Below are 15,023 nucleotides of genomic sequence, written 5' to 3' on the forward strand. Positions count from 1 at the left end.
TCATCTTATCTAACTATCAATGGTACAAAGGGAAGATGGATGGCGTACCTGTGGTGACACGAAGATACCGGAACCGATGATGATGCCCATCACCATCCCGATACACCCAAAGATGCCCACTTTCCTCTTGAGGACCACCTTGTTGTCATGCCCGCCTTGCGGTCGCAGGTCGTTCATGGTCTCGTCGGGATCCGGGCCGCGGGGACTCTGGACTGGAGTCCCATCGGGCTGTTCCGCAGTAGTGCCGTCTGGCGCCATTTTAAAGAATTTGGAGTATTGTAGTTTCTATCAAGTATTTTCTTCCTTCCTTCTCCTTTTTTCCCCTTTTTCAGGAGTTCTTGATATTTTTTTCCGCACTGGAACTGTCGATATTACTAAGTACTTTATAATACCTCACAATGATGGCCAGCAGTTGCGTTTCGTCACTTCAAAGAAGTCGTTCTGAATAGACCCGTCGTTAAATTGAGGTTTCCAGCCGGAACGTATCCTTGAGCACTACATTCAGCCTTTACCTGAAAGAAAATGAAAAGAGATTGCTGCTTTATAACATCAGAAGAAAGGGGGTGGTTGTCTGCTGAAAACTTTTATGGTTGTTGAATCACTTGTCCCCGTGCCCACTCAACCACAGAGTAATCATCGAAAATGGAATTCGAAAATCCGATGAAAAAATACATGCGTCTGCATATCATGCTTTGACAACGACTGAAAAAAAAAATACATCTTTCCTATAGCAGTAAGGTAAAGTGGTCACCCGAGTCAAAGTTTGATAGATCTGCCATATGCACCTGCATGATTCTGTAGCTGACGAAGGAATGACAGATACGAATCACTGCCAGAGCATAGACTGTCGGGCGCACAAGTTTACATCAGCGCACCTTCTGCAACACCACCACCACCACCACCACCACCAAGAGCTCCATGGGGGCGCTGTAGCATCCTACCGCTGCGAGCACTTAGCTCGGATTTCAGTCGCAACTATTATACTCGACTGGCTGCCGTACCTAAATACTTATGGCTGGTGAATTCTGACAAAACCACTTTCAATCAGATTAGTATGATTAGGCATAATATTTGCGGATTCTTACTGACGATTCTTGTTGGATTTGAAAGTAGGAAAGAAAATTGACGTCCCGCGGGGGATTCTGCAGAGACGGTGAAGAAAAAAACTTATTATTACAGCATGTCGAGGAATACATAATCGCTCGTCCCCTATCAAGACATTTCGCTTCAGTATGAGTCGGTCTAAATTATCTTAAGCGGAAGTTAACTTGATTGTTGACAATTCAGAATGACAATGACATTAAATCCTAAATATCTCAAGGTGATATTTTCTTTTTCCCTCTAATTCAAACGATCAATATGATCAATATGAAACTGATCAATATGATCAATATGAAACTGATCAATATGATCGATATGAAACGATCAATATGAAACTGTGACATTCGCATAACCAATCTGTAGGCTGCCGATTACCTGTCTTCGTAGCTCCGAAGAGAAGATTTGACATTCACGAGTTTGTCAACATGGAGTCCTAAAATTTTGGATTAACTTCCCAGAGAATCGAAACTCTACAGGCAGAACTAATCGAGTCTGTATATTGCTCCAATCAACTGTGGTCACATTAAGTACAGGAACGGCATTATGGGAAGGATTTATTCCTGTCTGAAAAAATACACAGTTCCCGGAAATTCCAGAGGACTGAAGTGGTAGTAGGCTCCAACAATGTAAATTGTTGAGCGGAAATGTATTCATTACTGGTATACTATATTTTGCTTAATCATATCTCGCTGTTCGCTTTTATACAGCACACAGACATGTCACAGAAAGGAAGGTATCGACTAGACGAAATATCAACACTCACCGCGTATGACAGCTATGAGATACAATCCCAGACAAGCCAATAGTGTCTGGCATTAACCCCGGCATGCGTCATAAAACTCCATAGTCATTTTGTCACCTATGTCGTCTTGCGCAGTGTGAACATGGCACCTTAAGTATGGCATTAGCTAAATATGCCTTGATGATCCAGCAACAACATTGGTCGATTCCTGATCTGAATGGTGTACCCCCCTTCCTGATGCACTTTATTCAGAATACGATGCGCATCATGCCATGATGTTTCTAAGGCAAGACGATATCAAAACACTCATCAGCATGATGTTCGATCGCTTGGTCCATCACGTGGTAAACTAAATACGCACAACCGCGGTATGCAAGAAGTAATGGATGCTATATACAATGACGTGATTACATGACTTGTTCGGGATGTATTCTTTGGCACACGCACGGTCCAAATGACTTCAGGTAGGGTGGGTCAGCCATGAAGAGTGTTGGAGTAACTGAACTGCACTCTTGATGAATCCGTCTTGGCAGCCAACCCAAACACATGAGAGTTGGCAGCATCACAACTCGTATCGTATACATACGGTTACGTCGACACTACGACTCTATAATGATACCGCATTCACATTGCTCCTTGCAATTTCACGCGGGGACTCTAACGCAAGACACCGTTCCAAAACAGTGTTCCAACTATATAGTCCAAGCTTAATCAAAACAATATTCAATTCTTTCTTCTGATGTCTCATTGGACGTTTCATCGACAACATAATAAAATTGCAACCTATTCATTTGTGACGTTAATAGCCTGGGTATCATCCGTCATTTACGACTTATCGCTATATAAGCCCATAAGCATAATGCCATAAGCATATCGCTTTAAAAACACACACACACAAAACCACACACACACACACACAATCCCCCCCCCCAAAAAAAAAAAAAAACAAAACAAAACAAAACATGAAGCAGATCAGTAACTCACAATTCGGCGGGTTAAATCTCCCGATACAATAGATACTTTTGGTATGTTTTTGTTTCGTTTTTAGCGAATTCGTCGATCATCTTTTCGTAATATAAGTTCATCGTGCACAACGCGTACAGTTTGTAAAATATATAGTTGTTCATAATAATATTCGAAGAGATGCGAGGATTATTTTTTTCCAGTGCTTTTTGCATGAGCACTAGACACGTTTTCTGCGCAGGAGTTTGTAAAGTAGTTTATCCAGGGAGGCGAGACTAACCTCCGTGGTTTACCAAGTCATGGTCCATGATCCTTTACAAACGCGCTATGGTGGGCGTGGGATGGGCGTTGCAGCAGGACATCAACACGCATGTATCGCTACGTCATGAGCAGGTGTAGCATTAAAGTGGGAGAGGGTCAGACTACATGCAGGGTCAGAGAGAGGAACATGGAGCACAGACGAGTGTATGGTAGCTTTAAAATGAATAAAATGTATATCACAATTTTTCATGTTTCAAATCTTCAAGCACACAACTTTACAACAGGGTTTACTCTTTATCAGGAACGAAAAAAAAATGACGAAAATTATGAATTTGCTCGACGTAGCAAAATCTAATCTTATGAAAAATAGATTTCTTAAAACTTCTTACGTTGCAGTAGAAATATACCCAATACACTCGTTGAATTCATACCTTACCCTCAGGACAGAAATTTCCACAAATGTGAATACATTAGTAAATCCTTATCATTCCTGCAATCACTGTATCTCGAGCTTTAGTCAAATAACGGGTTTTTTTTTGTTTTGTTTTTTACAATAATTCTGAATGTAACATTCTTCGGTGTTCATGCGTAATATACTTCGCTCTGATATCGAAAAGTGTATACAATAAAATTATACTTAAAATTATATATTTGTCCCTATAAAATGCATGTGGCTCTATTCGTATGATCAGAGAAACCTATTCCCACGACAACCAAAGGTGCGTATAACTTCAGCCCTTCATGAACTCTTTTAAGTATGCCATAAATGAATAGTTTACAGAGTAAGTGCACGAGGACAGTTCAAATGAATCGTAAAAATTAATGTGCAAACATTCGTTTGTTACTGAGATAAACTCGCAAAGGAACTAGAGAACACCGTTTCCTTCTTTTTTTTTTTAATTGTTCATTTTTTCAAAACAAGTACGGTTTTATTTTCAAAGTGCTAAACTTGGAAGAATCAGACTCATGACATGCTCTACAACAATCCACATTTCTCTGTGACCGCTTAACCAAATCGAATGGGGTTTTCTGCAAAATAGAGCTAAAATGTTATATTTTAAGACCCTGAAGTAGCATTTAGACAATTTAATCATATAGGGTGTTATCAATGCAGGCGCGCCGGAAGCAGTTTTGGATTGGGGGGGGGGGGGGGGGGGGGGGGGCAAACATTGGAGGGGCTCAAGATTAGACCATGCATATGTTACACAATATACACATACAGACACACACACACACATCTATATATATATATATATAGTATTATATGTAAAGTGGCGTACGGTGGGTCGAAACATGGGGGGAACCATAAAGTAATTTTGACGGTCTGTATGCTTGTGCGTGTGTGCGTGAGCAATAATGGGACTACAATACATTACGGAATGTGATACATTCAACAACGCAGTCATTGAGGAACATTGTAAGTTTTCCTTACATGGATTATGGAAATGATGGTGTGAAACGATCGACAAATTAGATACTGTCAGCAACATAAGGTGAATGGCATAACAATAAAATGCGAGCGAGCGAAGCGAGCGAGCTTGAAAATTTTGATATTCTACAGTTCCAAAACTGGAGTTTTAATTGTAGCTATATACATATTTCGCTTTGAAATAAATGGGGGCGCATCGGGCGCAACTGCTGGCAATTATTGGCAGCAACACTAGGAGAATGGCATAACGATTCAATGCGAGCGAGCGAAGCGAGCAAGCTTGAAAATTTTGACATTCTACAGTCCCAAAACTGGGGTTTGTAGCTTTATCTTTCACTTTGGAAATAAATGGGGCGGCGCATCGGGCGCAACTGCTGGCAATTACTGGCAGCAACATTAGGAGAATGGCATAACGATTCAATGCAAGCGAGCAAAGCGAGCGAGCTTGAGAATTTTGACATTTTACAGTCCCAAAACTCCCGTTTGTAGCTATATCTTTCGCTTTGGAAATTAAGGGGGGGGGGGGCATCGGACGCAACTGCTGGCAATTACTGGCAGCAACATTAGGAGAGTGGCATAACGATTCAATGCGAGCGAGCGAAGCGAGCGAGCTTGAAAATTTTGACATTTTACAGTCCCCAAACTCCCGTTTGTAGCTATATTTATCTTTCGCTTTGGAAATTAAGGGGTGGGGGCATCGGGCGCAACTACTGGCAATTACTGTCAGCAACATTAGGAGAATGGCATAACGATTCAATGTGAGCGAGCGAAGCGAGCGAGCTTGAAAATTTTGACATTCTAGAGTCCAACAACTGCCGTCGTAGCTATGTTTTTCGCTTTAGAAATTAAGGGGGAGGCGCACCGGGCTCAACTGCTGGATGCGAGCGAGCGAAGCGAGCGAGCTTGAAAATTTTGACATTTTACAGTCCAAAAGCTGCCGTTTGTAGCTTTATTTTTTCCCTTTTATTCATATAGATCTACATATTTATTTTATTTTCTTTGTTTATTCATTTATTTTTATTATCATTATTTCTATTTGTTTATATATTTTTTTTTGGAAGGGGGCTTTTTGGGGGGGGGCAAAAATGCGTTTTGCCCCCCCACTTTTTGGATTGGGGGGGCGGCCGCCCCCCCCCCCCCCCCCCCCCCCACTTCCGGCGCCTATGTATCAATGCAACAAGAGACCCGGGGTCACGCGCTCACCTGAGTATCGCAATTTCACCTTCCATGCATTCTTGCACACTCTTACCTGAGAACATTGGAAACTTAGGTCTGCATATGGATCCCCCCCCCCCCTCAACTCCAGGGTGGGGGGGGGGGGGCAGGCAGCCCTGGATCTGCAATGAACAAACTTGGAACTAAAGTCATCAATGTACAAACTCATGGTATTAACTTTGCTTTATTATCGCTGGTTCTAGAGTAGATTTTAAAGATTCCTTAATGGGGGGGGGGGGGGGGGGGGGGAGGGGTGGGCCCCCCCCCCGGCCCCCCCCCCCCCCCCCCCCCCCCAAGAGGGACATGGTGCCCACTTGAAGGAATTGAGATTCTAGGATGCTACCTGCTAAGTTTGGTCAAAATTCATCATGAGGTTTTCAAGAAGAAGATGAACATGTACAATTCAGGCCCCATTAGGACCCACCTCCATCCCCTCTCCTGGGTCCCGGGGGGGGGGGGGGGGGGCACCCCTGATTTCGCCAATCCCATAAACAAACTTGAATCTACAGTCATCAATGTTCTAACTCATATATTATCTAAGCCCTATCACTTCTGGTTCTAGAGAAGACTTTTAAAGATTCCTTAATTTTATGGGGTTTGGGCCCCCCTGGAGGCCTCCCAAGTGGGCCATGGTGCTCATTTGAACAAATTGAGATTCTATTGCCCTAGGGATGCTACCTACCAAGTTTGGTGAAAATCAGACATGGGGATCTCAAAGTGAAGATGAAAATGTACAATTTAGGCCCCGTTAGGACCCCTCCCCACCCCCTCTCCTGGGTCCCAAGGGGGGCACCTCTGATTCCCCCATGAACAAACTTGAAACTACAGTCATCAATGTACTAACTCATAGCATTTACTAAGTCCTACCACTTCTGGTTCTGGAGAAGAAGATTTTTAAAGATTCCTTAATTTTAGGGGGTTTGGGCCCCCCTGAGGCCCCCCAGGTGGGCCATGGTGCCCATTTGAACAAATTGAGATCCTATCCCCCCTAGGGATGCTACCTGCCAAGTTTGGTGAAAATCGGTCATGGGGTTCTCAAGAAGAAGATGAAAATGTAAAAAGTTTACGCACGACAGACGACGGACGCCGGACGAAGGGCGATCGCAATAGCTCACTTGAGCCTTCGGCTCAGGTGAGCTAAAAATGTGATTGTATAATTCTTTTTGGGACATACTGTACTGCTGAAGTATGCGATTCCACACATGCACTAAGACCTTGGAAGCACTGTAGCCTATTACCTCCGCCTGATACGAGGTATAGGCGAGCTCGCCTGTAGTACCTCCTTGGCACACCTACAATTGTACAGACCTACAGAAGAAGTTCGATACTAGTATTTGTTTTTCCCTGCCCTCCCCCCCCCCCCTTCCTACTAGATCCCGCCAGTATTATAATGGTAGGTCCTTTGATCACGTTGATCGAAGGAGGAAGCGGACCGCTGAATCTCGTCTGTCAGACTGCGCAGAATGAAAGGGAACCAAGTGCCAATGCTTTTGTGCTCTAAACGAGGGTCGATCAAAGCGCGCCAAATCCCCCAGTCACAATGAAATGAACACAAGAAAGAAGAGATGTATTGGTACCGACTTCTGGACGACTGTTACAATACATGACGAAGAGGTGAAGGGAGATTTCACATCCCTGGCCAAATGCAGTTAGACCACGGAGCTACAACTGTTGTAGCGCCATGGTTAGACCAAGGAGGTACACATCAAGTAACCTATAGTAGTAGATCTTTGCTTAGACGAGAATACGTCCAGATGATGTAGGCCTATACCTGTCGAATATTATGACACAATGTGTAACGAGTATCGTGCGACTCGAATATTTTCGATCGCGAAACATTCATCAGCCAACACGTATAGTCGCAACAATCTCACACTATTATAGCAAACAGTAACTCATGAGGTCAAACATGAACTGTGCTGATAGTTTGTACACGGTAGTTCACAGAGAATTGCCAACAGGCCTATAAAAGAAGAAAACAGACATGCAGGTATATGAAAGTGAAACATTGTGATAGCATCTATCATACAGTGTACTTTCAAAAGTCACGAATACTATAACAAATTTCCACGCAGTCGAAAAGGAAACGATATGACGGTGATTTTATCGTACTTTGAACATTCCAAAAAGGGTGATGCAATTGAAGAGCGAGGGAAGGGCCCTGTTTGAGGTTGCATCATGATATGATTAAATTTAGATTATCTAACAATCCTTAGGTGGCTTTAGGGATTAATACGGATAGAGTTTAGGGATACGTTAGGGTTAGGATTAGGATAGGATCTCTGATGAAGTTAGAGGCCTAAAATAATTTAGCCCCCTAAAACCCAGAATAGCCTACATCATGTTTGTATCTTTAATTAAAACCAATTAAAATGTTTCATTTCTCGAGCTCCCCTTTCCCCTTCTAACTACGATTATCGGGATTCTCGGGAACATAATATGTTCCCGAGAATACAGTACTTGTACCACGTATTACTGAGGAGCCGATGACATTCTCGGCCCCGTTTCGTAAAAGCAAGGAGCTTGAAAAGTCCCTTGGTAAAAGATATCAACCTAAGATAACTTGAGGAAATGGCAACTTCCCATGTAACAACAGCCCACCGGGAAGCTGGATTCTTGTCGCTACCATGACAGCTGCCATTCCAGCAAGAGTTGCTATATCATATCAACTTTTTTCTTTGTTTTTTTGTGGAATGAGAAGAGGCGCTCTGGGGATAAGACCACGGATCATCAAGCACGATGTCCCTGGTTCGCCGAAGATCCAGACTGCAGTGGTTGCGCCCCATTTCGTCAGGCACTTCATCTTCAGTGGCGGATCCAGAGGGGGGCGCAAGAGGCGCATGCCCCCCCCCCCCCCTCTTACTTATCGTTAAAAACAAAAGAAATAAAAAGAAAAAATGAAATGAAACCCGGAAGTGGAACCAGAAATATTAGTTGCGCCCTCCCCCCTCCTTTTTTACAGAATTCCTGGATTCGCCCCTGATCTTCATTGAATGTCTTGTCCTTCGCAGGGGGTCCAAGCTGTACTGTAGGTCCCATGGTTGCTGCTTTGCAAGCATGCAGTGCTTCTTCAGCGGGCAAAAAAACACGAAAATCAATTCTTCAAACGAGGGCAAATTCCTCTCATGAAGAAGAATAATCGAGATTGCAGTGTCGCGTAATGTTGTTTGTCCATCACTCTGGCAGCGGCGCGGCGGTACATTAACATGGATTAAGTAGGATTTGCAAACGTGAAAATATTTCTTTCTACCTCACCCCATCATTCCCTACAAAAGAGACATGAATAGCTGATGATTCCGCACTATCCCTCATCACTGTAAATTCAGAAACTCACTCGCGGTCATGGGAAATGATATAATGGTATACATGTATCTCACGCACCTCAATCTGCTCTGCTCAAAATCAGATCAAATCGCTCAAAAGTCAAATTCGTAATTAGTATGTTGAATCAAAAACCTTTTTTTAAAATTGTTGTTGAATAAGGCATCTAACGACATTACGGTCCTATAACTACAAGAAATTATTGAACAACCCTCACCGAATTCCTGCAGGGCCACTAAAATCATGTACCGGCCGGCCGGCCGGCAATTACATCTTAGTTTCGAGCGTGACATGGATGGAACAGTGTGGTGGAACGCGGCCAGGGAGTGTAGGATTGCATCAGCTTCTCCTTTCAGCCATAATTGTATGAGATTGTACGAGTAGAGAGAGACATACTAGTAGTACATGTACATACATTGCACGCGCGCGCGCACACACACACACACACACACGCACACACGCACAAGACACTCATAAACATAAACATACACACGGTCATCACACTTGCACTTTTGGCTAATGTACAAGTGTATTTCAAACGTCGAGCGAAAATAGTAAAGCAAACACGGATATGTGTATGTACATTGAAGTACGGAGTCTCGTAGATGGGATTTCTGTCTGGGTGTGTGTGTGTGTTGGGGGGGGGGGTGAAATTTTGACAAAGTAGACATTTAAAATTATCTTCAAACATAATATCAAATTATAACATCTGTGCCTAGCGACCGAGCGGAGGAGTATATGGGAAGGGGGTGTACTCCCTCCTGCATGAGGGAGCTTTTGCATGAAGTTGAGATTCACCAATCTGATGCACACTGGTAGAATGTTTGGAAAGTTTCAATCCAAAAAGTAAGAAGTAAGACGATACCTATTACGTTGTTTACTTAGGTTGCCAAAAACAAACAAACAAATGTAGATTATTTAATATTGTTGCCTGATTATTTCATTCACTAATAAAATTAAATGAACATCTAATATTCGAGCTTAAAGAAAAAGGGGGCTCTGCATATGGCCATGGGGGTAGATACTTTGTATTTTGTATATCTTTACATTTCTTTTTCTTCATTAGAGAATATATTTTTAAAGTCTCTCCAGGTGCTCTTCACTTCAACTGTGCGTCGAATGAGTTAATATCATTTAAGGCAGTTCCTTTAGAACTATTTTTTTTTTCCTTGGGCAATATGTCCACAGCGTGTGTGACAAGCTAAGAAAGCTAACGAGGATGTCTGTGTGAACACTTGCCGTGGAGGTTCATAGGATACCGAGCCGTGTAAAGCAGCCACCTGTCATTAGAAATCACCCAGTGCTTCCCCTCTGCTGAGGTACTGGGGGAGTGGGGTTGGAACTCCTTCCTTCAACAAATGGCTAGCAAAGCATGGATGGGATAATGGGACTCAACGGTAAATAGATGAGCTGTAGCAGGATTTAGTAAAATACTCAATGGTTTGCTAAACCAAAAGCCCACAAGCCCCCCACCCCCACCCCCTTTTTGTACCCTTTTCTTTCGGGAAATGAGAAGGGGGCCAGATCACAGACGACGTCTCTCCATCTCCCTGGTCTTACTCACCTAACATATGGAAAAACAAATCAGAAGTACAATGTATGATCAGGGCAAGCAGTATTCACCAAATGTACTGATAGTCCGATAGAAATTACTGGGAAAACAAAACTGATTACCATGGTATCTGTATTTCATATTTTCACTAATTTTCTTTTACTTTCTTTGTAAGGTCTGTCATGAAAAGATTTTTCACCAAAAAAAAAAGTATTAATAAACAAAGATAAATGTCTTGAGCAGCAACATGAGGTGCTAAGGGAATTAAGTGAGCACTGGGCAGTGCATTAAAAGATCAGGAAATTAGTTCTGGTACACAGGCAGCAGAGCATGTATACCCAGTAATTGGCAAGATCTGAAGGGCCGAGTTACACTGTACCTCTCTCAAACAAATGGGCTCATTCTCAGTCTGAAATCACATCTTAGTGGAAGTTGCACATACGTATGACAAACAACAAAGTCAGGTGACAACATTGATCGAACCTCATTTGTCTTGTAGTCTCCTTCCGTTTCCTGAACAGAAGAGAAAGACGTCCAAGCATTTTGGAAACAGGAAGGAGAATGTACATGTAGATACTGTACAAGTACAGTACATGTACATGTACTCCTATTCATCCCTCCCCATTTCATAGAATAGACCAAGTTTACATAATTATATCATTATCATACTCATACCTTTTTCAAGACATTTAATATACAAAGGAGGTATTGATGTCTCCTTCTTCATACAATAAAATGTCATCTTTGCAGAAGATATCGAATGAATACAAGAGGGTGTGGTAACTGTCTGAAGTTGTTACTGAACGACGTTGCCACAAATCCCACTGGAAAGGTAGCCTGCAGTGTTCAAAAGATGTGCTCCATTCATTGGTGTCTGTGCGTTGGCGGGGTGAGTTGTTCTCAACTAAAGACTTATAGAAATGCCGTATAGAGCAGATACAATTACTGATTCCACTAGGAGTTTAAAGTACTTTCACGACCATCAGGAGCCTTTATCAAAGATTACATAATTAGATGCTCCATGCAGTATTAAAGGCTATGGATCATGAGCATCCACAGTTGACTCAACAGAAACCCACTGCCCCAGTAGACTAATGACATTTAGGCGCAAGGTGGAGAATTTCTGTCTGGTGATAAAAGTCATTCATGCTTTGGCAGGGTGATCCTACATTTGTAAGCTGTGTATCCTTGTCTCGTTGCGTAGCACGTGGGGCTACCGCGCCAAACTGCACTTCACTTCAGGTACTCACACATTCTATATTGACAATCACTCACTCATCACTGTACACCTTCCAGTGTCCCCCACCCCCACCCCCCCCCCCACCCCAATTCCGCCCTTTGGCAGCCTAACAGTGTTGAGGCACTACATTCCATCAGCGGAGCTGGAAGGCAGTACTACTATCCTAATTTACACATGCACACCAGGATACCACATACGGTGTGCAATGTGACACATCCGTGTCTGCCACTGCAGTTCAGGGGTACGAAAAATTCTCTCCCTTCCACCACCCTGCTCAGAGGATCTGTAGAAACATCAATTCCCTACAATTACATGTAATTAATCACCAATTACACTCAAAAAGAGAACTACAGTATTTCGTCCAGATGTGCTTCATCACAATGATTTGCCATATTTTGGAGGTGAGACAAAATGTATCGTATTTTTTGTTGTTTTGTTTTGTATTCACATTATTATATCAACATACATTTTAATGTTTTTAATGTTGCTCATTCAGTTTGCCACCATGTGCCAAGAATCTACCATATGGCCACCTTCCAATGAGGGCACTCTTTGCACAACCTTCTACCAGTGCATCTCTTGCAGTGTTCACCTCAGTGCAAGTTACCGGTACTCACAAATCAAATGGGCTCACAGTATCTACACTATATGTACAATTGTACATTTACATGTAGTATGTACATAGATTGTAAGTACATTGTTTTCAAAAAGCATGCACTGTAGCTCCCTCTAATCACCTTACTCTCTACAACAATCCTAAACACATTTAAAGAAAATAATGATTTCATGTTTAAGTGCAAGCTCCTGTATCAACATCATTGAAATATGATTAGTGTTAGTAACATGACTACAAAGAAGATCATGGGCAAATTTGTATATTATTTGTAAACATTTGATAAATTCTTCAGGACAAATTGATTTTTTTTTCTCTTTCCTTTTTGTATATATTTACTAAATGTACATCTTAGTTGTCATAGTATCTTCATTTCCAAATAAAATTTCTTGTATGTAAGCTAAATTTGTAGGAATAAAACCTGAACTTTATTTGATAAATTCAAGGTGAAAGAAGTTCCTGTAGAGCTACTGTAACTGTATCGTATTAGACTATGTTCACAAGGTTGTTCACAGTAATATCTACCATAACAAAGGTAACATCTTGGCACCTACGTGTAGAGGCAAGGATCTAGCACTGACTGACTTAGTGCATCGTGCTACTGTATGTATGAGTGCTACATACTGGTAGGCCTACATGTTGTTGGACAGAGGTACACAACAAGTTCTCCAGACTAATGGGATGGCATAGTTTTGATTGAGATTGGACCTTTATGTGAAATGATGAGAAACCTCTCATGGAATATGAAAGAGAATATTATTCTTAGGGGGATTCAAACTTTATTTGATGAAAATTGGTTTTAAAATTGCTGAGATATCCAACACACAAGGATCCTAATAAAAGGTGGGTATTGGATCCTGATAAAAGGTACAATGTAGGACCAACCTTTTACTACACTACAAGCGCTTTGTTTTACTTTGTTTGTGGTTATCTCAGCCATTTCACACCAACTTTCTTCAAATAAACTTTGAATTCCTCTTAGCACTGCCTCTTAGAATTGTATGCTCTGTAACATTTCACTGATACATATATCTCGCAAAAAGTTAAAGGCTCAATTCTCAATTTTACACCATCCCTTTAAAATGAACTGAAAGAACCAATAATGGTGAAAGGAATTGTGGAGGCCAACTAACAATAAACATGAAAAAAAAAACCAATTCATCAGGAACACCAATGAAAGCAAGAAGGATGGAGATGGCAACTATGTACACATTGTACCTAGGGTGAATACAAGTGTACCCACCACAGAATGTTGAACAAAAGAATCAGATGTGGGGTGCGGTGCTGTGGATGAACACATCTGATGAATAGGAAGGGAATGAAAGTGATGAGAGAGATATTTGAGAGCTCTTCGAGAATGGAAGACCACCTATAAAGGACCCATTCAAACTGTACTGAATAGCGAACTGAAACTGGAAAGAAGTTAACCAAAAGGAAACTCTGTCAACTTAGTTTTCTTACACGATCTCCTCATCTCACATCCCAGACTACTGTACATCAGTATATATTCCTGTTTCACACATTACAAGTTTATGTTCTGGAAATGTCTGTTTAAAAAAATAAATAAATAAAAATCAACAGCCACTGTGCCACAAAGAGTGCATGCAAGTTGCATTTCTCATGATTTCTTTGGCTTTTGATCAGGCCTTGTTGCGCTGGTTGGATGAACTTATCATATCACGACATGGATTTAAAAAAAAAAATGGGTGTGTAGAGCTTTGCAAGTTATGGAACCTAATGAACTCTCATTTGTTTCTCTTTTATTGTCCTTCTTGTAACACTTACACTCTTTTTTTTTTCTCCTTTTTTTTTTTTTTTTTTTTGCCTAAAACCACTGCAGCACTTGACATTGAGTGTGCAGTATTGTTGTTGGTTCCTAAAAAGAATCGCACACTGTAATTTCAACTGCACAGATTAAATCTGAGAAACAGCTTCACACTACTAAACAAAGAGTAACAACAAGAGGGATTCTGTGAAGCCAGACATTGTAATCTCTGCACAACACATCCCCAACACATCCCCAACACATCCCCAATAACTATTCAATACCAGCTATACTATAGGCCTACACTGTACATGTATATGGGTAGGAACAGGGAGATGTCACCTCCCTGGTAGGAGCTGTGTTTATAGCTAGCCTAGACCAATTTTACAGTTAATGGTAGGGCCTCCTTTGTGTTTCTATTCCCATTGCCACTTGCACAGCACTGGCATTATATGCTATCATCAGTATCAAACAAAATTATATTGAATTAGATGATTATTCATCAAAACTTTTTCCTACTTTTATATCTGCAATAGTGTCTTAATACTTAGTGTATTAATACAAGTGTAATGAACCCTACCTGAGATGGGACAGATCACTGTAACGAGGGACAAATAAGCTTTGCTTCCAGACTCTACACCCAAGTATACCAAGTAATACAGAAGTATATAGTATAAGTGGTGCTATCCTATGTACAAACTACAACTTTACAAGTTGAAGTACCATTTATGTCCATGGCAGCATATTATATGACTTGCTTGTTGCTAGTCAGCTTCACTCTGTTTTATCAAATATTAAGCATTGATGTAGATGGAAAAATC

The 15,023-nt window shown here is 41.5% G+C and overlaps 1 protein-coding gene across 1 annotated transcript in view; it reads right to left on the reverse strand.

The window, feature by feature from the left end:
- The window catches only part of LOC139709502 (cystine/glutamate transporter-like), a 34,791-nt gene that overhangs the window by 18,688 nt on the left and 1,080 nt on the right, over window positions 1-15,023 (reverse strand). Inside the window, exon 2 of the mRNA XM_071621464.1 lies at window positions 49-512. Within this exon, the coding sequence (XP_071477565.1) occupies window positions 49-258 (210 nt within the window). The 5' untranslated portion in view covers window positions 259-512. The remainder of the gene's footprint in view (window positions 1-48; window positions 513-15,023) is intronic.

Source organism: Diadema antillarum, unplaced genomic scaffold (genome assembly GCF_040938485.1).
Source record: "Diadema antillarum isolate AM-2024a unplaced genomic scaffold, OU_Dant_1.0 seq00001438_RagTag, whole genome shotgun sequence".
Classification (NCBI taxonomy): domain Eukaryota; kingdom Metazoa; phylum Echinodermata; class Echinoidea; order Diadematoida; family Diadematidae; genus Diadema; species Diadema antillarum.